The sequence below is a fragment of the Phasianus colchicus genome, chromosome 3 (assembly GCF_987193195.1).
Source record: "Phasianus colchicus chromosome 3, bPhaCol1.hap1.1, whole genome shotgun sequence".
NCBI classification, from domain to species: domain Eukaryota; kingdom Metazoa; phylum Chordata; class Aves; order Galliformes; family Phasianidae; genus Phasianus; species Phasianus colchicus.
In genome coordinates this window covers 14,860,170-14,875,127 of record NC_143438.1, presented here as the reverse complement: position 1 = coordinate 14,875,127, position 14,958 = coordinate 14,860,170, and the positions used below count along the sequence as shown (strand labels likewise).

General features: G+C 40.3%; 1 protein-coding gene across 1 annotated transcript in view; it reads left to right on the top strand.

The window, feature by feature from the left end:
• Positions 1 to 2,745: 2,745 nt before the first annotated feature.
• MYLK4 (myosin light chain kinase family member 4) overlaps positions 2,746 to 14,958 on the top strand; it is a 31,136-nt gene continuing 18,923 nt past the window's right edge. Inside the window, exons 1-3 of the mRNA XM_090137014.1 lie at positions 2,746 to 3,579; positions 13,430 to 13,505; positions 14,473 to 14,902. Of these exons, the coding sequence (XP_089993140.1) occupies positions 2,923 to 3,579; positions 13,430 to 13,505; positions 14,473 to 14,902 (1,163 nt within the window). The 5' untranslated portion in view covers positions 2,746 to 2,922. The remainder of the gene's footprint in view (positions 3,580 to 13,429; positions 13,506 to 14,472; positions 14,903 to 14,958) is intronic.

Below are 14,958 nucleotides of genomic sequence, written 5' to 3'. Positions count from 1 at the left end.
TTTTTTTTCAAGTAACTGTGGTAATGATGCACACTGCAAAGAAAGAAATGTGCAAATACTGTAAATAATACTCTTTTTTATAGAAGACATTACCTGAAATAACTGACTCTCGCTGAACTGAAAGATATCTGAACGTGAAAGAGTATTTCCAGTTTGCAGAGCAAGAGGCAGCAATCAGATTCCCAGTTCTGAAGAACTTACTGGCAACACCTCCTTGGACCCAGGAAGAAAACTGCTGTTAAATTTCTTCCATTTGTTTCTCTTCTAACCTCCACACAGCAGTACTCCCTCCTAACTCTCTGTCAGCTTCAGACAGAGCTAACACATACAGATAGGTCTGTAGCAAAGCATTTTAATAGCTGGTTTTCTACATTTGTAAAGTGCCTGGCATTTTTTCATGTTGTGGCATAATAGAAAATCAATAGGACTTTACAGAAGATACCTGATAATAGGATTTTGCCTCACAGAGCTTAACATTTTTATTAGTATTTATAGTATTGGTTTGAGGTATTTCACATAACATTTCCCTGGGCAACTGTTAGAAGAGATTTAAATGTTTAACATATGTGGCTGTGCGCAGCAATATAACACATGATTTTGCCATTACTATCCGCGTGTCCTTTTTTTTATCATTTCCTTGCTGTTACAACATAATGTTCCTTTTGGAGAGGATCCTCGTGGCTGACAGGCTTTCCCCATGAAACCCCCTGAGCAAGAGACCTAGCTGGGTGGCAAGGCACAACAAACCTTTAACCTCGTGCTTGTGCAGGGCAGTGGGGGTCGGGGGAAGCTCCCAGTGAGCTTCTGAGCTGGCAACTTCACACAAGATAAATGGCTCTGCAAACCTGGCCATTTTACAGGCATGCAAACACCTCTCCTGGAATTCTGTGTCTAACGGGCTTCTGCAGATGTGAAACTGTCAGGAGGGTTTAGTTTATCTTTCTAACAGAGATGAACGGAAAAAGGCAAAGGGATTTAAACATAACTGCTCTCTGCAGGAGCCTCCCTGATCTTCTTTGCCTCTTCTTTTTTTTAACTGCTGTTCTGTATATTATTCTTTCCATGAAATAGGGATCCCTAAATTCCCTGTCGTTTTCTTCCCTCCTGCCCTGTTTCCTATTTTAAAATCATTTAACCTTCTCAGTCCACTCAGTGAACGTGCTACGCACAATGGCACGCGGTGGTCACCTCTTGCTAATGTCTGTTATGTAAAGAAGAGATTTTGTTCCACACTTCAGCGTCATGCATGAACGCAGTTCACCTTTCAGTCACAGTAACACGCTGCTCCCAGTAGGTGACAAATGTACCTAGGAACTTCTTTCCTTTATTAACCTGTGGTAACCTGAGCACAAGCTCCTGAATTAGCTTATCAACACTGGCTGCATACTGATTCAGAAATGACTGTGAGAAAATACTTTTTAAAACGTCAGCTGTGCTTGACTGTAAAAGGCACCCAGAAATAAGGAGAAGATCTTTCATATCCTTCAGTTTGTGAACAGAACCAATTTTTACAGAATATTTGATGCACTAGATATTCAGAACTCACTGCATACTTTAGCAAGTTATCGCTCACGCTCGCTATTAAAAGGATGGATAAACAGGCTGGTTTGCAGGAGTCACAAAAGAAGCTCTTGATCCTTTGAATAGGGCTACAGTCTGTCTGTTTTCCAACAGCTGACTTTACCTGTTGCATTCTGTGAGATGTACTGCACAAGTGCAGACTGTCCTGTGTGCGGGCAGTCTGTCACAGCCATCTGTCTAAGGCGATCTTTTCCTTGTATCTCAAAAGCAGCCTTTTTCCATCAAAGTGATCCATACTGATGTGCTTTTAGCTCACGTGGAGTATGATTGACTTGAAATGAAAAGCTCTGGTTCTAATATTTACTTCTTAAAATCTGCTTTTATTTTTCTAACTAACGTGAGAAATGTCCAGCAATTCAGACTTATCCTGATCCTGATCAGACTGATTCTTCTTTGTCCGATCTCGTCCTTCTGAAAATAATGAAAGCCTTTTGCAAAAATTAAGCAGACTGTCTGAGTTATGAATACTAATCACTGTTTTTATGACGTACTGACAGACAAAGTAAAGAACAGAGTCTATCAATTTTTGGAATTTTGGATGAACAGATCATAGGAAAATGTAAGAGCCCCTTAATTTGTGGCAAGTTAGTATAGCCTCAGTAAATACAGATACAAATTGAGATTTTGGATATGAAGGGAATTGCTTTTGTGCGGAGAGCTAGATATGCTGTAGCTGCAATATTAAGCAGAGAATAGGGCTCTCATTTTTTTTTTCCCAAAAATCTGCATGCATCATCTCCTTCTTTTACTTTCCTTAGTGTATTTGTTTTTAACAATTCCATCAACTTCCTGCTGGCATAAGATGCTTCTCAAGTAATAGAGCCTTTCATCTGAAAATCTCACCTTAAGACGTAGCAATTTCAAGCAGCCATGCTTAAGGGCCCTTACAGGGCCCTTTTTCTCTTCAGAGCAAGGATCACGTTACATATTAGGCTTCTGGAAAGCAGCAGCACTACTGCCAAAGTGTCTCTACTTCTCATGTATCATGTAGCCTTTTTGCTGACAAATTCCTTTGGAGTGCAAATAGTTCTGTCCCTGCTAGGGCTGATGTCACTGAACCGAGTGCATTTAGGATGCTCATCTCTCTATTTGCTTCATTTGGAAACAGATATATGCATATACATTATTAATGGATTCAAGGCGCTTTTCTTCCTAAGTAATTTGGGTGTCTCTTTCCTCTGTTTTAGTCAAATGTGGGAGAGTAGTTACTGAATTAGTTGAGTTGGAGTCAATAAAGTAGGCTGTATACCAGTGCAGTCTGGATGGGAAGCCTTTGCAATTGATATCGTCTTCAAGCAGCTGAGCATCAGAGCGTTTCCTCCCCCAGCCTATACTTGCAAAATGACCACATCCAGCAGGCAAAGCTCTTCTACATCTATGGTCAACAACTTGGCAAAAATGTTTGATCCAAATACTTTGCAAAATCAGAGGTCTGATAATACAATGGAGCCCCCACAGATTCGTCGCGTTGTAAGCAGTGATGTCAGCACTGAAAGTTTTAACGTCATGGATATGAAGTTTGCTTTCCTTGAACAGAAAATAGATAAGCTGTTGATGCTGCAAGACAATGTGCTTAAGAAACTGAACAGCGTTTCCCAAGAAATCTATTGCATTGAAAAAGATATCGAGATTGTAAAAGCAGAGACATCTGAGCCCGGATTGAAGATGGAAAGAAACAAAAATCTGAAAAATAATCAAATGAAGAGGCTTTGCCTTAAAATGAAAAAATCTCTTTCTGATATAAACAGGAATGCAGAGCAGCAAGTTAAAAGACTGGATGGACTGGAACAAAGTGTTTCTGCAATACAGAAGCTTGTAGGGCCTCTGGCTGAGAAGGTTAAAGCATTAATAATTCATCATTCATGTGGAAAACATCATATTCTAAAACGTAAGCTTTGCAAGGCAGGTGATTATACAAAAGCAGCTGGACGTGGTTTTGGGATGCCAATTTGCCCAGAGACAACAGCTGATGCTCTGCTCAAGAAGAGGAGTGAAAAGGTGAGCCTCGGTTTCTTTCTCGTCAAGAATCATTGCAAGCCATAGATGTGTTGTCTTACATGCTTAGCTTTTCCATTTCATTAACATTTAAGAGAGAACAACCCATAGTTTTTAAAAAAATGAGATGCATTAGAACAAACCAAGCAAGTTTTGGTGGAAAAAAAAAACAAACCAAAAATCTACTCAGTGACTACTACCTGTGCTTTTTTCTAATGATCTCTTCATTGTTACAAAACATAATTAGGGGTCACTGACATCAGTGACAAAGATTGTCACAGAGATCAGTAGGTTTGGGTCTTGAACATTTTACTGGATTTATAATTATTGAGTTAAATCAAGTTGCAGCAGTCGTGTTAGATGTTGTGTGGTCTAGAGCTCAGTGAAACTGTTGAAAAAACCTTCCAGTGACTACAATAGACTTTGGATCAGGAATGTGCATGTGTGTGATGTCCTTTATTCCAAAGAAGAACTTAACTGTTCTGATGTTCTGATCTGGTATTTTTGCTGACATCAGTGGGGAGGGAGGCATTCTAAATTGGGACCCTAGGTAAGGTTACTGTAACTGGAGCTGCAGCTTTTGTAAACTTCCTTGGAGGAAAAATGCCTGTGTCACCGTAACAGGAGTTTTGTTATGTTCTTTACAGGCCAGATTCAGAGAACACAAAAAAATGTTCCTTTGATTATCATAGACTCTTGTAAGGTAGCTTAAATGTTCTTTGTAGCTTAAAGAAGCCTAGTAGCACTAGAAAATTAAGAAATTTCTTCTAACAAATATGTTGAAACCAGAATGAGCTAAAAATGTTGCCTTTGTTATTCTTTTTTGCTTTCATTTCATTTCCCCCCCCCAAAAAAATCACAGTCAGACTTCACTGTTTGATAATTAAGAGTAATTTAAGGAGTTTATCTCAAATTTTTGAGCAGAAGAAGCACCATGTGTAGTTATTAATGGAAATGACCTTCCTTGAAAACAGAGGTGCCCAGTATTACTTGGAATGCTGTCCTCAGCATACCAGGTGCTTTTTAGCTTGCTTACTCTTAGGCAATTCCACTTCTCAGTTAGACATGATGCGTTTGAGCCATAACAGGAATTTTAACAGTAGCCACTGCTGAATAGCAGCAGAAAAGCATCCTGTAAAGATCCGTCCATTGAACTGGATGATTCGCCACTATGTAATGGTATCACCTGTACAGCCTTTTTTCCAGAACATCAGTAACTAAAGGGAAAAGTAGCTGCCCTGCTAAACAGCACAAACAATAAAAGTGATTTTTACAGGCCTTCTTTGAACATCGAACTGGACTGATTTCAATGAATGAATTTGAACAAAAGATAATTTTTCACCTGTTGTACCATCACCTCGATGAGCAAAGATTATTTATTTTGATCTCATGACTTCTTTTGCTTTTTAAAACATCAGTGAAAACATCTGTTGTGAAAGTCCTATTCACAGGGAGGCCCACAGGTCATGGTAGGATTGCTGTATCCTGTATCTGTGACAGAAGCTGTCTGTGGTACAGTTGTGGATTAAGAGAGAGAAGGGGACCATGGTGGCTTCACTGGTGAAAGTGTGGGTGCTGGTTTGTGCAGCAGATGAGGCAGGTCATGGCTGGTGCTGTGGGGAGGAAGTGATGTTCCTGACAAGGGAGATGGGATGGGAGGGTTTCCAGATGTGAAGCAGAACGTGGCAGGCTTGGATTTGATAGAAAGACCCAAAGAGAGGAGGGGTGATTTGGATCTCTGTCTTTATTCCAACAGCATTGCCATTTGTAATCTTCTCACTATTCCACTGTTGTTCAGAGTGATTTTTGGTGAGGTAAAGAGTCTTTAGTCCTTTAAGCCCTGTCTAGCACCAGGGCTTATTAAATGCAGCAGGAGCATGTCTGGAGTCATGCTGGTGATAGTATTTGCTAATATTTTGTTTGTTTTATTAGATAGCATACATATGTTAGCCTGTCATTACCTTCCTGTCTGTATGTTTGATTTATTAGCATAGGACCATCATAAAATTATCTGCCTTTCTTTTGAACAGCAGATGGCTTTAGTAAACACTTAGTCAACTCGGTTTTAAGTAAAAACATACTTGAATTCAGCACTACATTAAAAACAATGGGAGGGTACAGTATCCCTTAGCAGAGACTGTCGAGCATGCCTGTGTTTAGTAGCAGCCAGCATTTATCTGCACTCAGGACAAACGGACTCTTCTGCCTAATAGTGAAAAGCATCTCTGAGCAAGATATTGAAAAGCATGGTCCATAAGACTCTGTGAAGCTGGTTGCTTGTGCCTCTGCCTGCCACATATTCAAAACAGATTTACAAATGAGGTTTAAATTACTGTGACAAAAGGAAAAAGAAAGGCTAAGAAACTGAAAAATAGGGGGTGAGATATCTTCTCACTCTTGCAGAATTTTGCACCTAAGATGTACCGGTGATACCTGGTGGCATAGCAATGAATAGACCTAACCAGTTATGTGAGACCCTTGCTTCTGTTAGCAAAATCTTTATTTAGGTGGTCCCCACCTAAAAACAATTTCCAACAATGCAGAATTGCCAGCCACCAGTCAGTAGGACCAACATCTTTGTTATCCCGGTTGGCCTCCATATGGCATTACTGTGCAATCCTGCAATCAGTTTATACATGCACAGCTCTGTTCTGTTTCCTTATGTCTATGAGAAGGTGATCCATTCACCTGTTTGGAAAGACAGTACCTGTTCTTGTGCATTGCTAGATGTGATCCGATGTTTGGGATGATGTGCCTTGCCCACCTTTCCCAGTAGCCATGCCATGTGCTGCTGAGCTGAGGTGGCTGAGCTGCCTGACAGAAAGCTGGCTGTCTCAGCCTGGATCTGCAAAATAATCCAGTCAGCCCTAATTACTGGTAGGCTGTGCAAGAGGTGGCCACGATGCATCCATATAAAGCAGTGTGTTGTGTTCACATATTGCTTAGTTACCTGTCCTCCTATCCTTCCTTCTCTAGAGAGGTGCTCTTTGCTTTATTAATTGTAGAATTGGTTTTGACTGTTTCCTAACTGGCTCATCTTATAGAATTGGATAGAGAGCAGTTGAAGACATAGAACAAAAGGGACTGCCTCTGTTGGATGGGAAGAAGGGCAATGGGAAAGATGTAAAGAAGTGCTGATACGCAGCTGATGATAAGCAATTTCTCATCTGGCTTCATCAGCATCTGGAACAGTTTCCAGATCACAGGCCCCACTGGGACTTCTTGTGCTCTGCAAAATATAGGGATCACTCTTTTCCGAAGCAAAATTTCTGTTTTTCTGCCTTTTACTGCCATCCTGAAATACCACTGCTGCCTTGTACAGAAGCTTAGTTTATTTCTGTTTTGGGCTGAAGTTATAATATTGTGTAGACTGCAGACACTTCACGCTTTGTCAGCACTGCCAAATGTCTCCCAGCCATTTTCCACCACATATGGCATGACCCCATTACCAGTGGCTGAGAGGAGAAGCATGCCTTACTTGTTTTTCTAAGTTTTTTTTTCTTACTACTACCACTTAGGGAAATCAGCAGTTCTACAGCAGTGTCTTTAAAATCTTGAGGTTTTCCTCAATTTCACCTTTCTAAGTAGTCCATGATAACCCTGTTGCAAAATGACACTGTGACTCCACTTTCACTCTTATTCCTTCCACCTATCAGAAAGGAGGGTAAAATAATATTTCACTTATTTCCTTCAAATTAATCATTTTAGAGATTCTATACTATTAACCTGCAAATACTCACCTGGAGGGTCATAAAGTCCCTTTTGTTGCCATCATAAAGTGATGTTAAACCTTCTGCATTTGCTTGCAACTTGCTGTAATTTTGGTCACTTGCCATTTCAGCAGGCTTTGCCACAGGACTAACAGTTATTAGCAGTTTGAGGCTGTTTCCCACATTAAAACTCCCCAGCATTGGGAGTTGTGCTTTCTGTTTGAACCCTCTGTCCCTCCTGCATAGGTATCACAGTGCAATTGCAAGTCACTCATTGCTTTAGTTGAAGTCAGCAATTAAACTGCTGTTTGCAATCTGTGTTTTAAGATCCATTCAGCCTCAGCCTGTAACCATTATTCTGATTCCTTCATTTTGCCTACGAATACCAACTGGTCCCTCATGCATTATTTTCCTTCTTTCCACATTGGCCGTGTTCTGTAAATATTTCATATTCCAGCCAAACAGGCAGGAGTTGCTTCATTTTCTTTTTTAATTCTGTCCGCAAGAGTTTCTGCAGTCCTCAGTAGTTTAGAGGGTAGACTCTGTGCAGGATCTCAGTAGATGTGTATGCTGCTTGGGCAACACAGTGTCAGTGGCTTTAGTTGCCTTTGTATCTGGGAGTGCTTCTCTGCCCCTCGGAACCAATGCCTTTCCCCAAATCTGTCCTCAGTAGAGATAATCCAGTTTTTGAGTGAGCCATACATTATTAGAGTTATAATTATCTCCCTCACTTTTTCTGTCTATGAAGCCATTAAGTTTTCTCCAGACAAGACATCTTCACCTTGGTTTGCTCTGCTTTCTCCCTTACTGACACCCATAGGAGGTTTTTCATGCTCTTCCAATTCAGAACATTGTATACTTTTGTTTTCTTTTAGCACCTGAACTTGCTCTCTGCTGTCAATATTCCTTAGGTAGGACCCAGCCCTGGGAACTGCAGTTGTGGTTTTGCTCCCTCTTTACCTGAGGAATGTGTGGAATCAAAGCAGGCACTGCTGATTTCTAAATACCTGCACATAGCCTCGGATGGCTTTTTGGTATGACATTAATGCCTGTGCATTACAGACATCATTTCAAGAATCCACTGCAATTCCTTTGCAAATCTAAAGAGACCTCATGAGATACAGAAGTAACTGGTGAGTGCAGGAGGGCAAGACAAAGGTCATCAGGGAGCAGTCCTGTAAAAAAAGGCTCCTTTGAAGAGGGGAGACAGTGGTAGGAGGGATTTGCTCAGAAGAAGTCTTTGCTCACTCCAGTTATCTACAGTCCACCTTTTGACATCAAAAGTTCTACCTATTCAATCAATTTTCAGGTGCCCCCTAGCAGTAGTCAGATATATCTGCTGGTAGTTAGGATACCATGCCTGAATGCCTCCTACTGTAGGAGGGAGTGCCATTGCAATTAAACGCAGAGCCCTCATCATGCTGGCTTTTGATGACAAAGGAAGCTACTCAGGAAAGTAATTGATTTGGTGTTGCATTGGCAGCATCCTGGGCTTTGCATACATGTGCACCAGTGACAAGGAGCAGTGATGCTTGGCTGGGCAGCAGCCCCATCAGAGCCTGGGATGAGTCCAAGCACATTCCTTTTGGTATGTGCTGCCTTTGTGGGGAGGATCCACAGGCAAATATGTCTGTAAAGGGAAAATGAAGAGATCTTCCCCGCCACACACACCCAGAGCCCCTTCATGTTCAATGAAGTTCGTTTTCAGGAAACCTGTGTTTCTGGAGTCCAATTAAAAGTGAGTCATCAAAGCTGCAGGGAATGGTGTTTGAAGTTTGTAACTCTTTGGAAGTCTCCCAGCAGTGTGATTTCCCAAAAGTGGCTTATGAAGGATTGTTCTTATGAAGAAGTCTGAACATATTTGCCACGGATATCATTACATGCTTAGCACAGATAGGTTAGTAAAGGTGTGAAATGTGAATGAGTCTTCTTAACTGATGCTGTAGCACAAAATTGCTCCAGTAATTGACAGGTGGGGGATTCATGAGATTTTTGAGTTTTGAGCTGGACTTTTCCCCTCCTTTCTCTCAGTGAAGTCAGTGGAGCTCACTATGGAGGGTGAGACATTTAACAGTAATGTGAAAAATGTGGACAATGGCACCTAGGAAGCTTTTGGATTGTGGTGCAGGTACATAGGATGCACATGAGCAACCTGTGAAGCACATGGGACCCTGTCAGTCATCACACATGAAAAGACAACAAGAAGTGTGGAGGAGAGATGTGAGGCAGTCTCACCTAGGATGATGTTATCCTAAGGGAGTTTTCTGCTTTTAGTATGTGTCTTCATGCAGAGATTACTACCAATGGCATTTTAAGACAGCATGTCAGACACAAATTCTCTTATATTTCCTAGAGAGGGAATTGTGATTCTCATGGCTAATGATGTATGATTGAAAGATCCCTGTGACTTGTGTTTGAATTATACAGAAGAGTGATTTCTTATCTACTTCAAAGAGCACTGTAAGTATTGTGGAAGATATTCTTTCTGCCAGAAGGTGCCAGTGGATTGTGTAGCATAGCAAAAAATAAAGTCACGTAGCAGATGTACCACCTGCCATGAAATTAGAGTTCCCATGTGTGCATTTTCTACCATCTATAAGTTTGTATCAGAATTGTCCAGCATTGCTGGGTTCTTGGAAGGAAGACAAAGAAGGAACGAATATTGAAGAGGAAAATAAAAGTGAAGGAGAGGCTGTGCTCTGGATTCTGGGGATAGTGCAGGAGTCATCACAATGCATTCTGGTACCCCAGGACCTCCACTGTACACAATGCATTCTCCCACATGTGAAGTACTGAGAGCATTCATCTCATAGTGGTCAGGTGGAAAAAAACATGGCTAATTTCTAGATGTGAATGAAATGAAATCTTCACAAAGCTTGAGTAGCTGCAATCATACTGATGAATGGATGGTGATCAGATCTGATACTAAGTCAGGATAGCTTCTAGTAACAATGAGCTACAATGTATTTTAAGAACCTGAGAAATAGAAACCAAGTCAGAAAGGTGTTCTAGATGTGTGCGATATTGTATGTATTGACTTCAGATGAATGAAATTGAGAATAGTGTCTTGACATAAAATGAAATGTGATGGAGTGATTAAGGACCTCTAGCTAAAAACTTGGGGCTGCTTCATGAGGCCATTCATTACTTTTTTTTTTTTTTTTTTTTTTTTTTTTGCATAGGAAAAAATATCAAAGAGTTTTATTAGCTGTATAAAAAAATTGAAAGTTAGCTAGGAAAACATTCCAAGGTTAAGACTGCTTCGGTATAAAGAAGGAATTTAACTAAGTGCAGCTCATTAAAAAAGGGTCAGATGTCTATAAAAAACATTAATCTCTCACTGCATTTTAAATCTCTGTTAAAATATACTATATTTATACATATGATTTCTTATTGCTTAATTTCTGCAAGGTTCATGATGTGCTTTTTAAAGTCAATTTAAAGAAGTTTCAAAAGTTTTAGCCTCCAGAATATCTTGCATTATTCTGCTATCACCATGTGGGTTTTTATTCTCTCTCTGCTACTTAGACTGTAGCAAAGTTCTTTATGAAAGAGTCTGTTTAAGTTTACAAAATGTATTTTTGAACACCCAATACCAACTTTTGTAGGTAAAGGCACCTTTTTTACTTTGGTATATTTTGTGGGATCACAGTGTAATCTTTAGTACTTAACATTTTCGGGTATTAAAATGAAAACTTCATTGAAAACTTTGGGCTGGTATGGGTAGGGAAAATGTCTGTAGTGCCACAATCCTAGTTGTATATATTCAGATCATTAAATTGAGGCAAAGCAATAGCGTGGAAGTCTAATGTGCACTAAGAAATATTGATTCTGTACTTTTAGAAATTTTAGACAGAAAAGAATCACGTCACCAAATTTCAGGATGAATAATACGTGAATAAATGAAACATCACCGGGATTGAATTAAAAGATCTCTTGAGAGAGCACAGTTATCAGACTGAAGGAAGAAACATGAACAGTAGGCAGGCAGGATGGATGCCGTTAAGAAACTTCCATGCTTTTCAGATGAAGTTTTCAGAAAAGCATGATGGCCTTGGGTGCTCACAGGCTGCAGATTCTTGAGGGGAATGGCCTGGCTGCCTGCACGTAGACATCTTGGCAATGGGTGACTCTACTCAGATGGACATCTTGGGGACACGTGCCCTGGATGAACTCAGGGCAGGTTGCCATGTCTCCTGCAGCAGGCGTCTGGCCAGGAGGAAGGAGCCCATTGACTTCAGCCAACTCCAGTAGACCTGGAACAATCTCACCCTTTGAGGGGAAGAAATAATGAGAGCAAGCTCGTGCTTTTACTGCTGGATTAAGTTTTGACAAATTGAAGTCACATGTTGCTACTAAAAGCAAAGCCCTTCACGTGGAGAGAACTGGAATGCATATGCATATATCACTGATATGTCTACAGATTGTACCAGTCAAATATCTAGTCCTTGTATTTGTTTTCTTATTCTGCTGCGCTACTTATACTGACTGTAAATAGTTACATTTACTTATTCTGAAGATTGCCAGTAAATGTTTTATTTGTATTCTTTTTTTTCCCTCTCATTTGAATTAGTATGAGCTCCTCATCTGCTACTAAAATGTAAGAGATCAGAAGTGATGCTTGAATAAACAGTGTAGTATTTTATGTAACGCGCTGGCAGCTTTAGATTTTCGGCATCATCCAATGTTCCACTAGGTGTGGATTTTCAAAAGCTAACTTCTGTATTTCACACCTGCAAACTAGAGCAGTATTTAGTAGGAAGCACTGTGTGCCTGCAATTAATTCTGAATGCAGAAGTGAAATCTGGCCCCATGCATCAAAGAGCTCAGAGGCAGTTTCTCTGGTTATTTGCTCAGCTGACTGTATTTGATCAGAGCTGATGTCCTCAGTGGTGTGGTGAGGTTGACATACTTACAGGAATCCAAGTGCATTACTAATTGCAGTCACATTGCAGAATGAGTAAGTCCAAGGGTTTTCCATGCTTCTTTCAGCACTTTCCACCATGAAAAACAGAATAAGCATTGGTTGATTCTTTGTGATCCACCTGGAACTGAGACATTTATATTTAAGTTCCATATGAACAAGGCTCCAATTTGTTTTTCAAGGGTACTTGGCTAGTTCTATTTAGGCCTTTTTGAAGCTTGCAACTTCTTGGGAACAACTGCATCCCAAATAATTTTCAGCCTCAATTCTCGTGTTCACATCACAGTTTCTTTGTCCCTTGCAGATCAACATTTTCTGAAGGAGTCCTGCTGAAATCCTTTCATGCAATTTCATCCTGTTTTTCTTAACTGTCTTTGTTTCTTATTGATCTTCTTTCATGCATGTTTTCTATGTAGCTTGATGAAATTAAAGCAACACCACCAATTTACATGGTTTAAACACTCAAATTTTAGTGCCTGAACCTGTATATTTTGTTGAAATGCATTACAATTCTCAGAGAGAAAGGAGTCTCTCTGGAAAATATTTGGAAGTTTCTGCATTTTTCACACCCTTTGGATACATTACTAAATGACAGCATTGGTTTCATAGTACTGTAAGAAGAAGGCAGGTGGAAAAGAAACACTGGTCACCCTCCTACCACAAGTCTAGGAGTGACTGATGAAAAAACACATTGAGCAAGCGGCATAAGAATATTTGTAAATAGCCATAAATGTAGCAGTAATAGCTGCTTTTGAGGAGCTGGCAAAGCATAAAGCACCTCTAGATGTCACTGTAACATTGTAAAATACAGGTGAGAGCACACTAGAAAGCTGTCAGGATGGTTTATATTCTCTTGATTCCTGGTAACTGTCTCAGTCAGCCTGTAATAAATTGTTGGATGATTAAAAATGCTGTTACCAGATGTGGATTAATAGCAAAAATCTTTTTGAATTGTTTTCAGTAAGACTGCTACTAAAATTTTTGGTAGAATATTAAATATTTCTAGTTTTCCTTCAACGATCCTAGTTTTAACAGCAAAAGCTAGTACAGGGTAACAGCTCATCTCTGAAAGGTTTTTAAGTCCCTGTGCTCAATCTTGATATCTTCTGGGCAGATGACAGACTACTTGGACTCACCAGATAAATCAGGCTGCAGTTTCATGAGGAACAATGCAACGTGAACACTCTGCTGACTGATATATCTATTGCCTTTTCCACAGGTCATCAAAGAAAAGTTGCATTTGAGTGAGACGGGAACAAATTCTATACCAGAGGAGGAACCACCAGATTCAGCAGGTTAGAATGTTTTTTCTTCTGATCAGTTTCAAGTTCCTAAGAGTAAAGCTGCAAAGCCCTTACTGCTTCAGTAATAACCCTCACAGAAGTCAACGCTGTTCTCCTGAGCAGCTCTTGCTTGGGTTCTCTATGTGTTCACCAGCATACGTGAGAATAGTATAAGAAACATGTTGCCATTACATCCAAGCAACTTGTCGTATGTCTATGTATAAAGAATTATGGAATCATAGAATCATTAAGATTGGAAAAGACCTCTAAGATCATGTCCAACCATTGACCCATCACCACTATGCCCATTAACCATATCAGTGCCACATCTACATATTTCTTGAACACCTTCAGGGACAGCAATTCCCTCCCTGGGCAGCCTGTTCCAATGCATTACCACTCCTTCAGAGAAGAAATTTTTCCTAATATCTAACCTGAATCTCCCCTGGTACAACTTTTGGCTGTTACCACTGGTCCTATCACACCTGAGAGAAGAGACCAACCGTCCCACCTCACTACAACCTCCCTTCAGGTAGTTGTAATGAGTGATAAGGTCTCCCCTGGGCCACCTCTTCTCCAGACTAAACAATCGCAGTTTCTTCAGTTACTCCTTGTAAGACTTCTGCTTAAGACTCCTCACCAGCTTTGTTGGTGTTAAACTGCTCAAAGAAATACTTTGCACGAGGATCTCATTAACCTGACAATAAATTTGAATGAGAAAAGCTTTTTCCACTGCTGTTTCTTAAAGGGAACAATCTGAAAGGCCGTGATGTCCCAGTCATGAAGAAAAAGAACTCTGCTGAAGCTTATAACTTTTCATTCACTTAGGAGATATTTACACTTGAAAGTGGGAGAGGAAAGCAAGTGCTTTGTTCAAAATACAATGGAGGTGATTTTGAGCATGCAACTTCTGCTTCAATATGATTACTGACTCAAAGGGAACTACTGACATATTTCTTGCTGATCTATTTACTTTCAGAGGGGGTCATCCAGAACAGCCAGTCATGTTGTCATGAAGAAGAAGTTGATAAGCTCAACAAGGAAAATGCTGAGAGGGAAAGTACTGTTCTGCTACAGATGGATTCTCCTGAATCTCATTCTGAAGAAACAAAGGAGAAAGAAGAAATAGCTTTTGAAAGCTGTTACAGGAGAAGCTCAGTACAGGAAGAAGATGATGCTGTTGATGATGCTTGTCAAAGGATAACTGGGCAGGAGATAGAGAGGGAGTCAGCAGATGAGGAGACGAAGGAGGAACATCAGGTGCCTGGAGTTGAAGAACAAGAAGAGAGGATGATTGAAGGGGAGGGAGTTGATAGTAATAATGAAAAAGAGGATGAGGAGCCATCAGCATCTTCCCAAAATGAAGATGAGGCAGGACGAAGCCATGATCAAGAGGCACCGGAGGGAATGTAAGGCCTGAAACTCAGACTGTGCATTCTTAAGAAACCCTTGCTTTAGAAAAGCA